General features: G+C 50.2%; 1 protein-coding gene across 1 annotated transcript in view; it reads right to left on the reverse strand.

Annotated features, from left to right (window-relative positions):
- Positions 1–19,313, reverse strand: part of LOC118911830 (voltage-dependent N-type calcium channel subunit alpha-1B-like) — a 36,954-nt gene extending 17,641 nt beyond the window's left edge. The window contains 9 exon segments of the mRNA XM_057505415.1: positions 4,511–4,642; positions 4,754–4,889; positions 7,458–7,585; positions 8,529–8,641; positions 9,210–9,317; positions 14,875–14,983; positions 17,741–17,845; positions 18,670–18,737; positions 19,160–19,313. Of these exon segments, the coding sequence (XP_057361398.1) occupies positions 4,511–4,642; positions 4,754–4,889; positions 7,458–7,585; positions 8,529–8,641; positions 9,210–9,317; positions 14,875–14,983; positions 17,741–17,845; positions 18,670–18,737; positions 19,160–19,313 (1,053 nt within the window).
- Between the last annotated feature and the right edge of the window lie 1,370 nt (positions 19,314–20,683).

Here is a 20,683-nt window from a genome sequence, read left to right on the forward strand (position 1 = left end):
ATATACTTAACAGACATCTACAGAACAATCCTTCCAAAAGCAACAGGATACACATTCTTCTCAAGTGCACATGGAACATTTTCAAGAATAGATCATATACTAGGCCACAAAAAGAGCCTCAGTAAATTATAAAAGATTGAAATTATACCAACTAGCTTCTCAGATCACAAAGGTATGAAACTAGAAATAAATTACTCAAAGAAAATGAAAAAGCCCACAAACACATGGAGGCTTAATAACATGCTCCTAAATAATCAATGGATCAATGACCAAATAAAAACAGAGATCAAGCAATATTTGGAGACTAATGACAATAATAATTCAACAACACAAAATCTGTGGGACGCAGCAAAGGCAGTACTAAGAGGGAAATATATGGCAATACAGGTCCACCTCAGGAGAGAAGAACAATCTCAAATGAACAGTCTAAACTTTTAATTAATGAAACTAGAAAAGGAAGAACAAATGAGGCCCAAAGTCAGTAGAAGGAGGGACAAAATAAAGATTAAAGCAGAAATAAATAAAATTGAGAAGAATAAAACAACAGAAAGAATCAATGGAAGCAGGAGCTGGTTCTGTGAGAAAATAAACAAAATCAATAACCCCCTACCGGACTTTTCAAGAAAAAAAGAGAGTCTACACACATACACAGAATCAAAAATGAGAAAGGAAAAATCACCATGGACACCACAGAAATACAAAGAATTATGAGAGAATACTATGAAAAATTATATGCTAACAAACTGGATACCCTAGAAGAAATGGACAATTTTCTAGAAAAATACAACCTACAAAGGCTGACCAAGGAAGAAACAGAAAACCTGAATAAACCAATTACCAGCAAAGAAATTGAATTGGTAATAAAAAAACTACCTAAGAACAAAACACCTGTACCAGATGGTTTCACTGCTGAATATTATCAAACATTTAATGAAGACCAAATACCCATCCTCCTTAAAGTTTTCCAAAAAGTAGAAGAGGAGGGAATACTCCCAAACTCATACTACGAGGCCAACACCACTCTAATACCTAAACCAGGCAAAGACACCACAAAAAAAGAAAATTACAGACCAATATCCCTGATAAACATAGATGCAAAAATACTCAACAAAATATTAGCAAACTGAATTCAATAATACATCAAAAAGATCATCCATCATGATCAAGTGGGATTCATCCCAGGAATGGAAGCATGATACAACATTCAAAAATGCATCAACATCATCCATCACATCAACAAAAAGGACAGAAACCACATGATTATCTCCATAGATGCTGAAAAAGCATTCGACAAAATTCAACACCCATTCATGATAAAAACTCTCCACAACATGGGTATAGAGGGCAATTACCTCAACATAATAAAGGCCATATATGACAAACCCACAGCCAACATTATACTTAACAGAGAGAAGCTTAAAGCTTTTCCCCTAAGATCGGGAACAAGACAAGGATGCCCACTGTCCCTACTTTTATTCAACATAGTACTGGAGGTCCAAGCCATGGCATTCAGACAAAACAAAGAAATACAAGGCATCCAGATTGGCAAGGAAGAAGGTAAATTGACACTGTTTTGCATGATGAATGACACTGTACATAAAAAACCCTCAAGAATCCACTCCAAAACTACTAGATAGAATATCTGAATTCATTAAAGTTGTGGGATACAAAATTAATACACAGAAATCTGTTGCATTGTTATATACTAACAATGAACTAGCATAAAGAGAAATCAGGATAATAATTCCATTCACAATTGCATCAAAAAGAATAAAATATCTAGGAATAAACCTAACCAAGGAAGTGAAAGACTTATACTCTGAAAACTACAAGACACTCATGAGAGAAATTAAAGAAGATACCAGTAAATGGAAACACATCCTGTGCTCATGGATAGGAAGAATTAATATTGTCAAAATGGCCATCCTGCCTAAAGCAATCTACAGATTAAATGCAATCCCTATCAAAATACCAATAGCATTCTCAATGAACTAGAGCAAAATAGTTTTAAAATTCATATGGAACCACAAAAGACCTCAAATAACCAAAACAATCCTAAGAAAGAAGAATAAAGTGGGGGGAATTACACTCCCTGACTTCAAGCTCTACTACAAAGCCACAGTAATTAAGACAATTTGGCACTGGCACAAGAACAGACCCATAGACCAATGGAACAGACTAGAGATCCAGATATAAACCCAAGCATATGTGGTCAACTGATATATGATAAAGGAGCCATGGATATACAGTGGGGAAATGACAGCCTCCTCAACAGCTGATGTTGGCAAAACTGGACAGCTACATGCAAGAGAATGAAACTGGATTACTGTCTAACCCCATACACAAAAGTACACTCAAAATGGATGGAAGACCTGAATGTAAGTCATGAAACCATAAAAGTCTTAGAGAAAAACATAGGCAAAAATCTCTTGGACATAAATATGAGCAATTTCTTCATGAACATATCTCCCAGGGCAAGGGAAACAAAATAAAAAATGAACAAGTGGGACTATGTCAAACTGAAAAGCTTCTGTACAGCAAAGGACACCATCAATAGAACAAAAAGTTACCCTACAGAATGGGAGAATATATTCATAAATGGCATATCCAATAAGGGGTTGACATCCAAAATATATAAAGAGCTCATGCACCTCAACAAACAAAAAGCTAAGAAGTCAATTTAAAAATGGGCAGAGGAGCTGAACAGACACTTCTCCAAAGAAGAAATTCAGATGGGCAACAGGCACATGAAAATATACTCCACATCCCTAATTATCAGAGAAATGCAAATTATAACCACAATGAGATATCACCTCACACCAGTTAGGATGGCTGCCATCCAAAAGACAAACAACAAATGTCGGCGAGGATGTGGAGAAAGGGGAACCCTCCTACACTGCTGGTGGGAATGTCAATCAGTTCAACCATTGTGGAAAGCAGTATGGAGATTCCTCAAAATGCTCAAAATAGAAATACCATTTGACGCAGGAATTCCACTCCTAGGAATTTACCCTAAGAATGCAGCAGTATAGTTTGAAAAAGACATGTGCGCTATGTTTATCGCAGTACTATTTACAGCAGCCAAGAAATGGAAGCAACTTAAGTGTCCATCAGTAGATGAATGGATAAAGAAGAGGTGGTACATATACACAATGGAATATTATTCAGCCATAAGAAGAAAACAAATCCTACCATTTGCAACAACATGGATGGAGCTAGAGGGTATTATGCCCAGTGAAATAAGCCAGGTGGGAAAAGATAAGTATCAAATGATTTCACTCATCTGTGGAGCATAAGAACAAAGCAAAATCTGAAGGAACAAAACAGCAGCAGACTCACAGAACCCAAGAATGGACTAACAGTTACCAAAGGGAAGGAGACTGGGGAGGGTGGGTGGGAAGGGAGGGATAAGGGGGAAAGGTGGGCATTATGATTAGAACGTATAAGGTGGGGGAGGGACATGGGAAAGGCAGTATAACATAGAGAAGACATGAAGTGACTCTACAGCATCTTACTACGCTGATGGACAGTGACTGTAATGGGGTATGTGGTGGGGACTTGATAATGGGGGGAATCTAGTAACCACAATGTTGCTGATGTAATTGTACATTAACGATGCCAAAAGAAAGAAAAAAAGGAGGGAGAAGAGGCATGGAACAGAGAATTTGCGCGTTCACTCGAGGGAGGGGGCCAGGCCCTGACTCCACCGAGCCAGTCAGTGTGAGGAACTGGAAGAGGACAGAAGCACTACCAGTGGGAGCGACAGAGGAGAAAGTTACAAGAATGAAGTCCATATTATATAAACTGTACAGAACCAGAAACCACAAAAAAGGAGGCAGGGACAGGGCTGGAAGAAACACACAGAGGGCTCAGGCAACTCTTGGGCTAACTGGAGCTGGCACAGTCCTGGGCAGGCCTTGAAGGTCTGAGGCACAGGCCAAGCCCCTCTCTGGCCCCTCACCTAACTGGCAAGTGAAAGCAGAGACCACTGTCACAGCCTCGGGTCTGCAGGCCGCTCAACAGCCCAGGAAGTATGCAAAGTCACAGCTCCCCACCCAAGGGGCCTTCCCGCTTGGTTCAATGTCCTAAAAAAAGCAGAGGAAGGAGGGGACACTGCCTCCAGTGTCCAGAGAGAGAAAAAGGCAGGGCATCCCCGGAACTTCTGAGGCCTCAAGGACGTGAAGGGGCAAAGGGTGAACCAATGTGTGAGGCGCTGGGTGTGTTCCCTGGAGGAGGGCAGCAGCTGGGGTGTTTCAGGGAGGGACAGGCTGGGCCAGGGGCATGAGGCTGGAGGCCATAGTGCCCAGACAGGATGCCCAGCACAGGCGGGCGGCTGGCCTGGCCACACCTCTACAGACCAGCATTGCGTTCTGGGGACACCCAAAGGGGCTGACGGTATACTGGCCACCATGACGCCAGGAGGAGTCCATCCCAGCCAAGCCCACACCCGGGACACAAACCCTCCCTACGCAAGGACTCCTCACCACCCACGTCCTCCCATGACCCTGACCTTCCCAGACCACCCACCTGAGTCTGCCGCCAGGTGAGGCATGGATGCCGCTCAGCGCTGGCTCTCCAGCCCAGGTTGGGGTTCTCCAGCAGAGCCTCTCAGGGCCATGCCCTGCATCTGGACATCCACGGCCTGGAGATACGGCAGCCTCCCAGTTACTCCTGCTCCCCGAGCCCACCCCAGCTATGTCTCACACCCCTGTCAGTCTCCCTTGCCTGGCCCCCCAGCCCTGGGGGCCCCCACGGATCTTCCTGGCTGTACCGCTGGGATCTCTGTGGAGTGGCCATGTGCCAGGGGCGTTCTCACTTCCTGGGGTGCCTTCTGGGCCTTCTGGGTGACTCGGGAAACAGATTCCTCAATGCAGCCCTCTTGGGTCTATCTGTGGAGAGGAAAGGATGGCCCTGTCGGCTCAGCGGCCACAGAATGCCCACCCAGGGCCTGGCTACCAGGAAGAAGCTACCGGAAACCAATACCCTTGAGGTCCACGGCGTCATAATCGGAGGCGCAGCAAGAGATGTGGACCCAATGCCAGGGCTCAGAATGGGCAGAGGAGAGGTGACCCTGGCCACCCATCCAGGGGAAGCCTGGGTCCACCACTTCCTTGTCTGGGGACGTGTGGCTGGTTCCTCAGCCCTAGACAGGGACTCACGTGTGCCATGGAAGCAGGGATTGATCATGGCAAAGACCGCATGTGTACAGCGTGCAGAACAGTAGCTTAGGACATCCTTCCTGTGCTGGTGCACAGCCAGCCCAGAGAGCTCACAGCGCCCTCCTGAGGACCTGCCCCTTCCTCACCTCCACAGTCACTCACTCCTCCCAAGCCCCCTGACCTCCAGGCAGGGAGGCCTTTCTGCCCTGCAGATCTAGGCTCAAGTGTCTTCTTTTCGGGGAGGCCATCCCCGGCACACGCACCCCACCTGCTGCCTTTCCCTGTCAGGGTCTGTCCTCCTTATCATGTCTGCCACAGACACTGGAACTGCCGAGCATTTGCCTGGGTTCCTGCTGCCTGTGACACTGTTCCATTCGCAGTCACGCAGGCTGAGTGGCATCAACCACACCCTGAGCTCAGACTGGGGGTGGGGACATGAGGGTTTCAGCTGGCCACACTAATGCCCAGGCCGGTCCCTGCTGGGGCTTCCGAGAAGAGCACGCTCCGTCCTCACACACTGCGTCTCCCCTGCACCCTGCCGTGCAGCCTCAGGAACGGCTGACCTGACAAGGAGGATGGAGCTGCCTTGAGGTCTGCGTGCTCCTGAGGCCACCGCACTGGGAGCCAGGCTGCACTCACACCTCCCTGCCACTTCACCCAGGCTGAATGAGTGCGCTCTCTCACTTGCAATAAAGAAGAGTGACAACTGATACATGCAGAAGTTGTAACAGGGAAATAAGAGGCATTCATTTACCTGAGTGGAAAGCCTGACTCCCATCAATCAAAAAGGGTATCTTAGCACTCCACCCTCTCCAACCCACACTCACATACTCAGAATCAACTATTTAACTTTAAAATGCAAAAACGGGGGTCTTAAGCAGGATGGAGAAAGGAAATTGGGAGCACAGGGGCCTTCCCGGGGCTCTGGGAGGCCAGTCCCCAGGGCCCGAGGGCGCTCTTCAGGAAAGCAGTGTTCCTAAGAGAGCGCTCACTGCTTTGGTCTGGCTCTCCTGGCATTCTGTGGTGTCTCCCCCTCTGGACGTGTGCTCCTGCAGAGTCACCCACACCTTGGGGGGCCTCAGGCCTGGCCAGGCAACTTGCTTTTTCAACAGGGCACAAGGAGAGGTCTGAACACCCATGCTCTGGCTTCCCTCTGAGGCCTGGCTATTCTCAGACTCTCACTAGGTGATGAGCCCAGACCCTGGGCGTGAGAATAAGCCACCATGTACCCATCGGCCCCAGAGGAGCTAGCCCAGGCCCAGCCCCAAAGGACTGCCAGGTTGGCCCCAAAACACACACAACACATTGCTGAATTATGGCAGTTTGTTACTCAGCAAAAGCTGATTAACAGTCCAAGAAACAAAATTAGGCCTAAAAAAAGAATGTCCAAATGTGCAGGAAAGGAAGAAATCGGGAGCCTATCACATATGCTATGCCTGACCTCATCTTTCTCTAGGAGGGCAGGCTGGGTACTGGGCCCAGTCCCTCAGCCCTTGCTAGGCAAGGCATGGCACAAGTGGTTTTCAGGGCTCATCCCTCGACTTGCCTGGGCCAGTGGGATGTCAGCAGACACGGCCTAGGGGTGGCTGAGGGAATGTGCCCCAGTCTCCAGCTTGCACCACTTACCACTTAGCAGCTCACAGTGTGGAAAATAAAGGGATTGTTATTTTGCCGCACTAGGTTTTGGGTGGCCTGTTACCAAGAATTATTGTGGCGAGAGTTATAGCACAGAAAAGGATCTTACCAATTTGTCTACAAATTACAATTGCTTCAGAAATCAATACAGAAAGGCGATCTGAAGAGAACTATGTCCTAAGGGGGTTAGGAAGGTTAACACACTAACATGCTATTTAAGAGAATGGGGTAGGGGGAGGACAGGAGGTATAAACAATACTTTCTTAACAGTGTGCAGGCCTCAAGAGCCAATGGGGAAGCAGAAGCAGAGACCCTCCCCTGAAAGAGGAATATGCGTGCACAGTGGGAGCAGACAGTTGGGCTCCACGCTGCCAGAGGCACGCATCTGATGTCACGGGAACTGATTTTAGAGTCCACCACCACTCACCATCATTCAAGCAGCAGTCCTGGACTAGCTTCTATGCAGTGCCCACAAGGACACACCTGGGTGGAGGTGAGTGTGGGGTGGACAGTGGAGCCAATCCCCAAAAGCTGTGATGGGAGTGGAGGACCTCCTGTCCTGGAGCACTGCCCACAGCCCAGGAACGCAGTGGGCAGCGGGAGTGAGCACAGGAGGTAGGGAACCGGGACCCCTGCTTTCTCCTGGCTGCCCTAGGTACTCACACAGCCCCGCCGTTGCTGAGGGACGCTGAGCTCTTCTGCCGAAGGAAAACGCGGGCTCCTCGGAGCAAAGCCGGCTGCACCTGCTCCAGTGTGGCCTTCAGAGGGTGGAACAGGGATGCAGGGCCCATCTGCAGGGCCGACACAGGGAAGAGGGGGAGCTCTGAGGGCACAACCGCCCCTCAGAGACCTGCCCTGATGGCACATCTCAGAGATGCCAGGGCCAGCCCTGTGCCATCCCCACCCTTATGTGAGAGGCAGCCAGGGCCCTTCTTTCAGCCTGGCCTGTAAGCGACATCAGGAAAGTTGTTTCACTTCTTGGAGCCTCAGTTTCCCTACCTACAAAGTGTGGATCCCATTACAAATGGCAAAAAGAGTTGATCACATCATCAGCTTCGACTGACTGTGGGCCTGCCAGAGCCCTAGATGGAGCAGAATTCTGAGATTTCAGAGCTAGGATGGTGTCTCCAATAGAGGAAATGGGGGCCTGTAGTATGGGCACCACAGAGTTCCCATCCCACGGTGAGTAAGTGTCCCTGTAAGCTCTGACCTTTGGATAACTTTCTAGACAGAGTCTACTTATGGTCACTGAGGGTTTGGCTGTGGGAGCAAGTTGTTATCTTTGAAGAATGACATGCGAAAGACAGGCCCCCAGACATCCCTGTCAGTCACAAGGGGAACAATCCATAACTTGGACCTGTCCGTTTGAACCTGCCTGTGTGCAGAGTAAACGGATTCTTCTTGCAACTCCAAAATCCACCTCCTCCAGTATTCTTCATCAGTTATTTCTTCTACCACCTAAAAAAGTGGTATTGCCTCTGTTCTCAGCCCCCTTACCTTCTTCCCTGAATTCTAGCTCTCCAAGTAAGGAGCTCCCCATCACCAGCAAGCAGCCGGCTAACAGAAAGCCTTAGGCTGTATGGGTTCCTGACTTTGGGGGCCAGAGAGGCAGCTGCAAAAACTTCTCTTTGTCCTTTTCCCCTGCACTCTCTCCAGGAAAGGAATGGTTGTCTGCTGTCCCACAAGTGAAGGTACTCAGAGTTAGCCATTCTGGGAAATCCTGGAACCAGGTACCTGGGACAGGCCTCCTGGAGCTTGGTGAGTCTGGTCTCTGGTGGTTTTGTTCTGTTTGTAGAAGTCGAAGATCATCAGAGCTGCATAGACTTTCCCCACTGTCATTTCATCGGCTGGAGAGAAGTAGGCAAGGGAGAGATCACAGAGCTTGGATTCGGAGGAGAAAGGGGACAGAAGAGCCACAGAAAGCATGAGGGAGAGTGGGTGGGGAAACAGCGCCCCATCGTGAGGACCGCTGGGCACGCCCAGGCAGGAGCATGGAGCTCAGCCAGGAGCCTGAGTGCCCAGCATGTCCCAGTGGCAGCCACACTGGCCCTTCATGAAGCGCTTCCGTCTCCTCCCAACAGAGGGGTTGAGTTTAATCTCCAAGCACATCATCCTTTTTGGTATCTCTAACTATTGATGTCTCCTGACCTTTCCTCTGAATTTCTGGCAGTAAATCCCCCACAATAGGAACATGGGTGAATTTGTACAACAGAATAAAACCCTGACTGTCTTGTCCCTCAGCTCCTGAGCACCCACTTTAAGCCCATTTTTCCCTGCAGGCAAGCTAAGTCTAGACAATGAAGAGACAAGCCCACCTTCCCAAGGCAGCTCGGCAGTCGCCCTCACCAGGCCTCTCTGCTCTGCTTCTGGATGGGACACAAGAGGGCCGGGGGAAGGAACCTCACCCCCACTTACATTTATGGGGTGGCACCAGTAAATCCAGGGTCTTCTGGGGCAGATTGGCCCATACAGAGGAAATCTCCTTCCTCAGCTCTGCGTCACACTGGTGCTGCTTCATGCCCGCTGGTGCCCGACAAGGGTTGGGGTGGGGGAGAGAGACGTTAGGGGCCATCCCACAGCCCCCTGGGGGGACAGCCGAGCTGGTCCTGGGAGGAAGGTGGGGAGAACTGCGCCGCGGAGGCGAGGCAGAGCTTTCCCTGCAGGAACCGCCCAGAGGGAGAGGCGTGTGAGGTGCGCGTTCAAGTGGGCGGACGTGTGTGTGGCGGGAAAGAGGCCGCAGTAGGAATAGGGACGTGTTCCTGCCATGCATTCATCCATTCAGTATTTACTGGGTGCCCACCGAATGTCAGTACTATGCTAGTTGATGGAACAGAAACAAAAGAAGCATGGATTGGAAAGCCCCGTAGAGGAAAAGCTGAGTGGTGAGGGGCGAGACCCACCAGGAGGGCGGCAGTTCAGACAGAGACGTAAGGAAAGGTCTCCTGAGAAGGTGGCATGCGTGTGAGACCCGGCAGACGGAACAGGACCAGAAGGTGCAAAGGCCTTGGTGTGTCACACGTGTGGGAAGGCAAACCTGGTCAGAGGGCGGGGAGGCGCAGCAGGAGACGCTGAGATGCGAAGCCGCAGAGGGTTCTGAGCAGAGGAATAAAATACTCTGGTTTATCTTTTTTAACACTAGGTTTATTAAGGCACAATTTACAGACAATAAAATCCACGCTTTCTAGTTTCTCCACTCTATGAATCTTGACAAGTGCACACACAGTCATGGAGCTACTGCTACAATCAATTCATGGATCCTACACGGCTGCCAGGGTACTGCCAGCCCTTTGTGGCCGGTCCCTTAGGCTCCTCCTGTCCATGCCCATCACCGCTTCTGTTCCAGCTGTCCTGGCTTCTTCAGAATGTCGTGCAGGTGGTATTGCACACTGTGTTGACTTTTGAGTCTGACTTCTTTCACTCAGCATGATGCATTTCAGATTAATACATGCAGCGAATGTGTTAGGAATCTGTTTCTTTTGATTGCCAGGTACTTTCTCCTTGTCTGGATAGACCACTGTTTGTTTATCCAATCAATGATTGATGGATTTTTGGATTGTTACAGTTTTAGGCAATTATGAATAAGCTGTAAGCATTTGCACTATGTTTTTCTGGTGGACATATGCTTTCACTTCATCCGCTTAGGAAAGGGATGGCTGTACCATGTGACAGGAACTGCCAAAATGTCTTCCAAAGGAGCCATTCTATCTTGTATTCATACCAGCAACTCTTAAGAATTCCAGTTTTCTGCATTCTCACCAGCACTTAATATTGTCAGTCTAAAAAGCACTTTAACCATTTCAATTGGCATATAGTGTTCTCTTTTTATGGCTTTGTTTTTGGTTTCTCTAATGATTAATGATACTGACCTTCTTTACAAGTTACTTTGCTCGCCTTCCCTATGTCTTCTTTGGTGATGTGTGTGTTCAAATCTCTTCCCATGTTTATTGGGTTGTTTATTTTCATATTACTGAGTTGTGAGATGTCTTTATATATTCTGGAAACCAAATCCATGTCAGATATGTGTTTCACAAATATTTTCTCCCTGTCTTTGGGTTGTCTTTCCATTTTTCTTATATGTCTTTTGAAGAGCAGAAGTTTTTAATTTGATAAAGTATAGTTTATCGATGTTTTCCTTTGGGGCTCATGCTTTTCACGTCTTAAAAAAAAAATCTTTGCCCAAACCACATTTGCCAAGATTTTCCTTCCTGTTTTCTTCTAGAGGTTTTATAATTTTACATTTCACATTTACATCTATGATGCATTTCAAGTTAATTTTGGTACAAGGTAAAAGGTATGTGCTGTGCACCTAACTGTGTCCGCATCTCCAACTGTATTGAAGCCTTACATCCCAATGTGACTGCATTTGGAGATGGGGCCCAGGAGGAAGTAATTAAGGTGAAATTAGATTGTAAGAGTGAGGCCCTGACCTATGGGATTAGTGTCCTCATAAGAAGAGACACCAGAGACCTCACTCACTCTCTGTGAGCTCAGAGGGAAGGCGATGTGTGGGGCACACCGAGAAGCTGGTCACCTACAAGCCAGCAGAACAAGCCCCGTAATGAAACCTACCTTCCTTACCCTTTGATCTTGGACTTCCAGCCTCCAGGCTGCAAGAAATAAATTTCTGTTTTTAATTCACTCACTTATGGTATCTTTTTATGGCAGCCTGAGGAGACCAAGACAGTAAATGTCAAGATCTTTTTTCATGAGGGAAGAGGGGCATATAGTTGTGTAAATTTTTTCAGCACTATTTGTTGCCAAGTTTATCTTTTCTCCATTAATTGCCTTTCCAACTTCATCAAAAATAAGTTGACTATGTAAGTGTGAGTCTATCTCTGGAGTCTCTACTGTGTTCCATTGACCTACGTCTATCCTGTCACCATGAGACAGGACATGTCAACATAGCACTATAGAAAGTCTTTGATTCAGGTAGGATGAGTTTTCCAACATTTTCTTTCTTCAAGATTGTTTTGGTTACTCAAGTTCTTTTGATTTTCCACATAACATTTTAGAACTGATTTATAAATTTCTCCTCAAAAGGCCTGTTGGAGTTTTGATTGGGATAACACTGATTCTACTGATCAATATGGAAAGAAATGATACCAAAGCAATACTGAGTCTTCTGATGCATGAACATGATGATATAGTCCTTGGTTTATTTAGGTCTTCTTTGATTACTTTAGTATTTTGAAACTTGCAGCATACAAACCGTGTGTATCTATTTTTTAGAATTATCCAGCAATACAGAAATATTTCATGTTTTTGGTGTGATTTTAATGGAATTATTTTTCAATTTAAATTGTCATACAGAGAAATACAGTTGCTTTTGGTATATTGACCTTGTATCCTGCAACCTTGCTATACTTACATACTAGTTTTAGTAACACATTTTTAATGCCTTTATTTATTTAGAAATTTATTGTCCCAGTTCTAGAGGCCAGAAGCTAAAAATCAAGGTGTTGACAGGACTGTGCTTCCTCCAAAGGGTTAAATGAAGAATTCTTCCTTGCTCTTCCCAGTTTCTGGTAGTTCCCAACAGTCTTTGGATTCCAACATTCCTTGGCTTATAGATGCGACAGTTTTATTAACATTTTATTAGGCTCTTTAGGCTTTTCTGTGTAGAGAAACATGTCACTTGTGAATAGAGGTGGTTTTATTTCTTCCTTTCTGATTGGCACACCTCTTATTTATTTCTCTTTACTCACTATAATAGCAAGGACCTCAATTACGGTGTTACACCAGAATGATGACAGCAGACATCCTTGCCCTGCTCTTGATCTTAGGGGCAAAGGAGTCAGTCTTTCTCTGTTAATCATGGTATAAGTTTTCCATAGATATCCTTGATCAGATTGAGGAAGTTTCCTTTAATTTCTAGTCAATACATACTTTTTAAAAAAATCAGGAATGAATTTTGAATTTTGTGAAATGCCTTCTCTAGAGATACTGAGATGATTATACAGTTTTCCTTCTTTGATATCTTAATTTATATTGATTGATTTTTAAACTTGAACCAACCTTCATTCCTGGGATAAACCCTACTTAGGTCACCATGTATTTTTATTATATATAGAGATGCAGTTCACTGACACTGTGTTGAAGATTTTTGTTTCTATACTCATGAGGGATGTTGGTCTGTAACTTTCTTTTCTAATAACGTCTTTGTCCAGCTTTTGTATCAGAATAATGCTGGCCTCATAAAATAGGTTGCAGAATATTCTCTCTTTTTCTATTTTCTGTAAATGTTTGTGTAGAATTGGCATTTCTTCCTCCTCAAATATTTGATAGACTTCACCAGTGTAGTAGCTAACTGGGTTCGGGACTTCTTTGTTGGAAAGCTTATAATTACGATTTTAATTTATTTAATAAACACGCTACTATTCAGGTTTATCTATTTTTTTTTCAGTTGTGTCAAGGAATGTTTCTATTCCATTTAGTTGTTGAAGTTATTGATATAAAGTTGTTCATAAATCTCCTTTTCTTACATTTAAAGTCAGCAGGGTCTGTAGTGACTCAGGATCTCTTTGCTCTTCACACTGGTGGTTATCTTCTTCCTTTTCTCCTTGATCAGTCTAGCTAGAGGTGTGTTAATTTTATGGTTTTATTTTTAAACACGGCCATTCTGGCTATTGTGCTGAAGGCAGACTGAAAGGGACACGGGCAGAAGCAGACCAGTTAGAGGGCTGCTGCGGCCATGCAGTCAAGAACTAATGGTGCGGCTTGGATCAGGAGGGTAGAGAAGGGATCATATTCTGGATGCACTCGGAAGGTAGTCGGAGATATGACAAGAAGTCAGGTATGGATCAAGGTAAGAAGAAAAAAGAGTTAAGAATGCCTCCAAAGGTTTTGGCTTGAGCAGCTGGAAGGACAGAGTTCCCACTGACAGAGATTGGAGACCCCAGGGACTACCTGGAGCTCTCGCTCGACGAGTGACTCTTGGAATGCCTCCTGGGCCTCCACGTGGAGATGGTGAGAACCTTGTGGGATATACAGGACTGGTGTCCAGGAGGAGGCCTGGACCAAAGATGAAAAATCTGGATTAAAATATTTAAAGCCATGGGAATAGGTGAGATGACAAGATGGCAAAGAGAATGGTTTGAAGCACACAGTGACATTCAGTGGGGAATAAGAGGAACCAGAAAAAGAGACAGAAAAGGGTATCAAAAAGAAAGGAGTGACAACTGAGAAAAGGCTGAGATAGGTCTGTAGGATAAGGGCTGAGGCTGTGCAGGTCACAGAGGCCCTAACAAAAGCAGCCCCACAAAGTGCTGTGGTGAACATCTGACTGGAGACCAGGAACGAGGAATCAGAGACAATACAGACCCGGCTCTCAAGGAGCAGGTACCTATGAGGGAAAGAAAAACAGAAAAATGATGGTGGGGGAAGAACAGAACCTATTAAAGATGGGAGAAATAACAAAATATTGATACAAATAACCAAGCAGAAAGAGAAAATTGACAGGGCAAGAAACAGTACAGAATTTCTGGCATAACGTCCTTGGGTAGATGACAAAAACAAGCCCTAGTGTGCAAGGCAGGGACAGAGCTCAAGGGCAGGGAGGAAGACAATGCAGGGGAGTGGTGCAGGGCCCCTCCAGAGGCTCTGACTTCCTCTGTGCAGGGGAAGCAGTGATGGCAGGAGAGTGAGGGCCGGGGACGTGCTGGAGGCCCGCTCTCCTTTGTGGCACGGATGGCACAGTCCTCTCAGTGAGCTCGGGAGGGGGACTGGGCTCTCTGAGGGGTGGGGAAGCTGCACACAGCCTCTTCACCCTGGAAGGGGGGCTTGCTCATGTGAAAATGGGCCAGGCTGTGTTATGGCTCCAACACTTGCTAGCTCTGGACAAGTCACTTGGTTTCACTGCACCTCAATTTCTTTACATAAAAACGAGATCATCACAGTGCTAACATGAAGGATGGTTATCAGAGGTTAAGGTCAGTGCCCAACAGAGGTGCCCCGGGCAGCCATCCTCAGTCCCCTCCAGACTGGACCACTCACCCGCTCCCTGAACACCTGCCTGCGGGTGTCCCTCGAGGATGGTCTGATGGCCCTGGCCTGGTGCCCTCCCTTGAGACTGCCTGCTCACCTGGAGCCAGTTTGATCTCCAGTGCGGTCCAGATGAGGGCCATTAGCGTGGACGTGAAGTGGACAGTCATGTCTTCATTGGAGATGGGCGTGTTCATTTGAACCAGAGGCTGGGAACAAGGGGTCAGGTCAGGGCCAGGCCTCCCTGGGTCTCCCCACCACAGGACTACATGGTACTTGAGGGCTCTGGAGGCTGGTCCCTGCCCTCACCCAAGCGAGGTTGGATGGATGGGAGTTTTGCTAGCATTTGCACTCACCCCTGGATCCCCACCCTCATCTGAACTGAGAATTCTCCTGGCTGCAGAAAAAGTACAAGTCCAGTTAAAGACTGTAGCATGAGGCCATGCCAGAAACCTGGATTCCGAAAGAATATGCAGGTCTTTAGCTAGAGGGATACCTGCCCACTGAACATGGCTGGAACAAGGGTGTCTAGCCTTGACTGAGGAGGAAGGCTGAGGGGCCATAGGACAGCCCATGGACACAAGAGAAGACCCCTGTCTTTACAGCTCTGCCCAGCACCATGTCCCCCACCAGCCTGGAGCACTGGACTGGGCAGGGCAGTGAAGAGCATGGCTCTGAGGTTTAGCTCCCAGTGAGTGGCACCCATCAACCCATGGCTTCTGCCTCTCACCGCCCAGCCAGGAGGCCTGGAGCAGATGCTCAGTGTCACTCACCCAAGGCAGCAGGAGGAGCCTTAGAGACCAGCTTCCTCTGGTGGGAGAGACCTGGAGAAGAGGCACTGCACAGGGCCTCCGGATCAGCCGGCAGTGTGCACTCCCGCAGGAATACAAGTGCTCTGGACCAGACCGGGGGCAGTGCCTGGCAGCTGTGCTCCCTGTTTGCCCATCAGGTGAGCGCCCCTCTTTCCTCCCCTCAATGTTTAAGGCCAGAACAACCTGCACTGCAGTCCTGTGGGCACAGTCAGTAGCTGCCCAGAGCTTGAGGCTCTGAGCTTACGCGATCTCCAAGAGGAAAAGGGTCTCAGGTGTGTCTGGGACATCCTGAGGGTGGGAGGTCACCTAACTGGCCAAGTGGAGTCCTAGGGGCACTGTGACCCACCTGTCCTCTCCCAGCAGCCTCTTGTCACCTGCCACAGGACAGTGACTGGGGAGGGGGCACAGAGCCCCTCCCTGGAGTCCGCCAGTCTTCTGCAAACCCTATCCTCTGCCCTCAGTCCTGCCCCCAGCATCCTGCCTCCAGATCCAATCCTCAGCCTGATGGAGAGCATGAGACATGACCCCAGACTCTGGCTCCAAATGCTGACAAAGCCCCATGTGGGATATCCAATCAGGGCCCCAGGACCTCATGTGTCACCTGTGTGATGCACACCAGGAAAAATGGCTTCCTAGAGTACAATGTCCCTGCAGACAGCATTAGTGTTGGTGAGAAAGGAACTCCTCTCCAGAGGAGCCAGGGGTCAGGAACTGGCATGGGGGAGGAGCAAGCACGTCATCTCCAAGGGAGGAGAGCGCCAACCAGGGCACCTTCCACAGAGGCTCCTGCCTGCTTGGCCGGGGGTCTCAGGGAGTGGCAGAGAGGCGAGGTGAGGGCCCCCAGACAGGGCCTGTGACCCAGGTCTAGACCCTCCTGGCCACATCACCCTCCCCAGCTTGCCACACCCTGAGGCCTCCCCCAGTCCCTTCACGCCTGGAACCTTGGAGTTGGCCAACACAGCTTGGAAGAGCTCTGGAAGCCACCCATCGTGGCCCTGCTGCCCACCCTGCCCTGGGTATCAGGGTGGACAGAGCTCTCCTTCTTGGGGACACAGCTAAAGCCTTGCATGCAGGGTGCCGGGCAGGCAGAACACACATGGCAGGCAGGGGAGGGCTGAGGAAGACACCAGAGGCATCTCGTGTTGCTCAGAGGAGCTGCTCAGCAACCAAAAGGCTGTGCTGAGCCAGGTGGCAGGGGCAGGTCCAAGTTCAGAGCATAGAGACAGACAGTGTGGACAGAAGCAGAGAGAGGGAGATGGCAGGAAGTCTCCAGACCCATGCTGGCTGAGCCTAGGTCCTGGTTTGGCTCTGTCTGCTGGGGAGCCCTGGGGGGCACGGCGGGGGGGAACTCTCAGGCAGGTGGGGTGCTGGAGGGATGGAAGGTGCTTCCATACCAGGAGGGGTGACTGAGGATGATGCACGGGCAGGTGGGAGCAGGCTTGGGGCTGGGTCACGTGACCTGTTCACCCACCTGGGAGAGAGGCCCACAGAGTCCCTCAGGGTACCCCCTCCTTGCAGCTCAGGCCCCTATGCCCCTCAGCAAGGGGGGGAGGGGCCATGGGACCACGTGGGCTCCTCAGGCTGTCCTCACCCTGTGGTGGTCCTTTGACACTACAGGAATGGCAGCAGGGTGCCTTTCCCTGGCATCCCACCCTCTTAATGCCACAGTGCCTCCTTCCCACTGCAGAGCCCTGGAGGCATGTCTCCACTGCACCAGAGGCCCTCCAGGCCCTGCTCCCCCAGAGTCAGACGCTGAGGGCCGGGCGACTACAGCCAGGTCCGGCACTTAGGGGACAGAGGAGCCCAGTGAGGCTCTGAACCCAGAACAAAAAGAGCCTCAGTGAAAAAAAATGGGTCTGTTCCCTCACTTCTAGGATAGAGAAGAGGAGGGGAAAAGACAGGTGGGGGCTCTGGCTCCGACTTCCTGAGCCTCCTGGGCGCTCTCAGAGGGGGCATCCCTGGGGGGCAAGGGGCTAGTGCACAGACCCCATTGCAGCGTCCATGTCCCTCTGTCTGGGAAAGGAGTGGAGATGGTCAGGGCAGAGGAAAGGAAGCAGCAGCGAGACAGCAGCGCGGCAGACAGACAAGCCCGAGAAGAGATGGGCGGCCCGCGCGAGCACAGACAGCCTCCAGGGGAGCGGCGACAGGGTCTACCTTGTAGGTGACATGAGCAGGGCATTTCTTCCCCAGCCCCAAGGGCGGTGGCATGTGCTTCAGCATCTTGAACATGTCACTGTAACCGATGCGCCCACTGGAGACCTGGCCCACAGAGGCGGAGCGGGTCCGCAGCAGGGGTGCGGCAGGAGGAGGGCGGGAGGGGGAAGCAGACAAGAAGACGCATCCAGTTAACCAGCGGTGGATTCAGTACCAAAAGTCAAAATAAGTAAAATAAGGAATTTCTCTACTCGACTAGATCCCCTCCTGGCCACCACCCGCCCCCCCCACCAGCCTCACCTCCACACTCCAGCCCCACACAGGGCAGCGGGCAGGGGTGACAACTGAGCTAATGAACATGGAGGGATGAGGAAGGGCTGCATCGGGGTGGCTTTGGGTTATAAACGTCTGATTTTCCACTTTTAGAAACCACAGATAATGCCAAATCAGAAAAGAGCTGTTTCACTGTGCCAGGAGAGCTGGTAGACACAGGTGCGTGCCCAAGCAGGCCGGCCTAAGAGCCGTGGCAGACCCATCAGCTTTCCTTAGGGCTCAATTTATTCCAAGTTAGCCTAGAGGCTAAAGAAGTGGAGAAACACCTAAAACAAGCGAGGAAACAAGAGCGGGAGCCACGCTGTCCCTCGGGGAGCACCGAGGCTCTAGAGATGAACTTGGCCAGGGCAAGCCCTGCTCCAAGCCCAGAGACGCCCGAGGCCGGCCCAGGGCAGGGCTGCTGCTGGGAGTCGGGCTGGGCAGGAAATGGAGACTGCCCGGGTGGCGGCGGGGCAGCTGGGGTGGGACGTGACGTGGTGCCCTGTCACGGGAGGGCTGGGACCAGCGTGGGATACGGCTCCAGATTCAGGGAGCTCTCTGGGAGCCGATGACCTTGACTTCCTGAGGAAGACAGGCCACCTGGCCTGAAGCCTCACCTTGACCCCTGGGACACCTGCCACGGGACCTGCTTGGGGTCCCAGAGGCATAGTCAGGTTCAGGCCACCTGAGAGAAAACAGGGACAGCCTCTTCCTGGCAGGCGCGTCCACCCTGATGCCTGGCCCCCCTCCCAGGGTTCCCAGCCTCGGGTGAGTAGATCGATCCAGAGGTGAAGCAGGGGGCCTGTCCTCGGGCCCCCACTGCCTCTGCCCTTTACTCCCCCAGAGACAAGAAGCCCCTGAGTTGTCGGGCTTTTCCAACCCAGAAGGCCAGCTGTTTCCGGTCTGCTTGTGCTCACATTCCCCTCCTCTGAGGCCCTCGGACTTGAGCCTGTCTGACCATCAGCCCACCCTGGAGGCCAGGAGGCACAGCTGAGTGAGAGGCTGCTTCCTTGGCACAGGCAGCACCTGGCCCCAGCCCCGGCTCCCGCCCGGCGGCTGGCCCTCACGCTCAAGCCCAGCCAGAAAGCTTTGTCCGCACAGTCTCACGAGGCTGCCTGGCCCCAGCCAGCTGGAGGGTCGGGGAGCTCAGATGAGGAACCGAAGCATCCAGGAGGTCAGAGTGCAGGGCAGGACAGGGCGGGAGGAGAGGGGTGCGGTCATCATTCCCAAACCAGGCAGGGAGTGTGTGCTGTGTTTGCATTTCGGGCAGGGAAGAGTATGTCTGATGGAGGCTCTGAAGTTTCAAACCTTGTAAGCCAACCTACGAGGGCAGCTCTTCCTAAGCCAATGGGTGGTGCAATACAATGCAACAAACTGTACATATTCTTATAATGAATCTGGCAACTGGAAAGGAAATGTCACAGGTTATGGCAACCAAGGCACGATAAGCCCGTCCCGCCCGCCCACCCAGCCTGCGACAAGAAGATGTGGCCTTGCACTGTCATGGTGATGGAGCTGGTGGCAGATTGACAGGCAGCTCCCCACCCGGGCCCCAGGGCTTGGAGCACCCTAGGTGTGACAGTCCCCAGACAATTTACAGAGCAGGCAGGAGACACTACATACGAACAAGTGAGCCCTTGTCCCAAGTCCCCACTCACACACACTGCAACCACTGGTCCTCATCAATCCTGGCCCTCACTGACCGTGCGGTAGCCCTCCCCTCACTCCCCAAGTGCCTGAGCCCCAGGAGCCTCTTTGGCCAAGCCTTCTCTCCACACCTGTCTCTCCTGACTGTCCCCACCCCCTGAAAACACCGTGACCTCCCATGGAAATGGCTGGTTCAGTGAAGGACCCACCTCGTCCCATGGTGAGTGCCCGGCCAACCAATGCCTCTCTCCTCTGCACCGCGGCCCCTCTGCCCAACACTTCAAATGGTGCTGCATTTACTTCTGGAGAAGAAGAAAGAGGAATCCCTCTCTTTGGCCTCACCTGAGTACTTACTAACTTCCCTGGACACAAGGGGCCACCACATAGGGGCTGGAAGCACGGTGGGTATCCACAGTTGTCCTGCCCTGGCTCAGAGCCTGTCCCTCGGCTCATCTTCTCTCTTCTGCCATCAAACCCCTCAGATGCTACCAGATGAAAAGTGTGGGCCTGAAAATGTCACTGCAATTAAAAAACTGTCCCCACAGTCCATAAAACAGTCAAAGCTACCTGTTCAACCCAAGTTTCAAGGCCTTTCTCAGCCTCTCCCAGGTGTCCCTCCAGCCCCCTTGCAATGCATTCTCTCCACGAGACACGCTCAGCCTCCCTCCCCTCTCACCTCTGCTCCACCCCTGCTCTGCAGCGCAGTCCGTCCTGCCCTCTTCAGCAGGGCTCAGATGCCCCCAGCCAGACGTGGCCTCACCTCCTCGGACACACCCTGGCCTCACACCATGGCTCCTCTGCTCTCCCATGGCCCTGCTGGGCTGAGAGCTCTCACCTGCCTCCCATATGGACACCCAGTCCCCAACACACAGCAGATGCTCAGGAATGTTTACTGTACAGATGGATGAACACAAAGATGAACAGACAGATTCCTCACAGTAGGTGTGATTGTGACTCTCCTTTCCAGTCCCTGCACTTCCCCGT

Source organism: Manis pentadactyla, chromosome 8 (assembly GCF_030020395.1).
Source record: "Manis pentadactyla isolate mManPen7 chromosome 8, mManPen7.hap1, whole genome shotgun sequence".
Taxonomy (NCBI): domain Eukaryota; kingdom Metazoa; phylum Chordata; class Mammalia; order Pholidota; family Manidae; genus Manis; species Manis pentadactyla.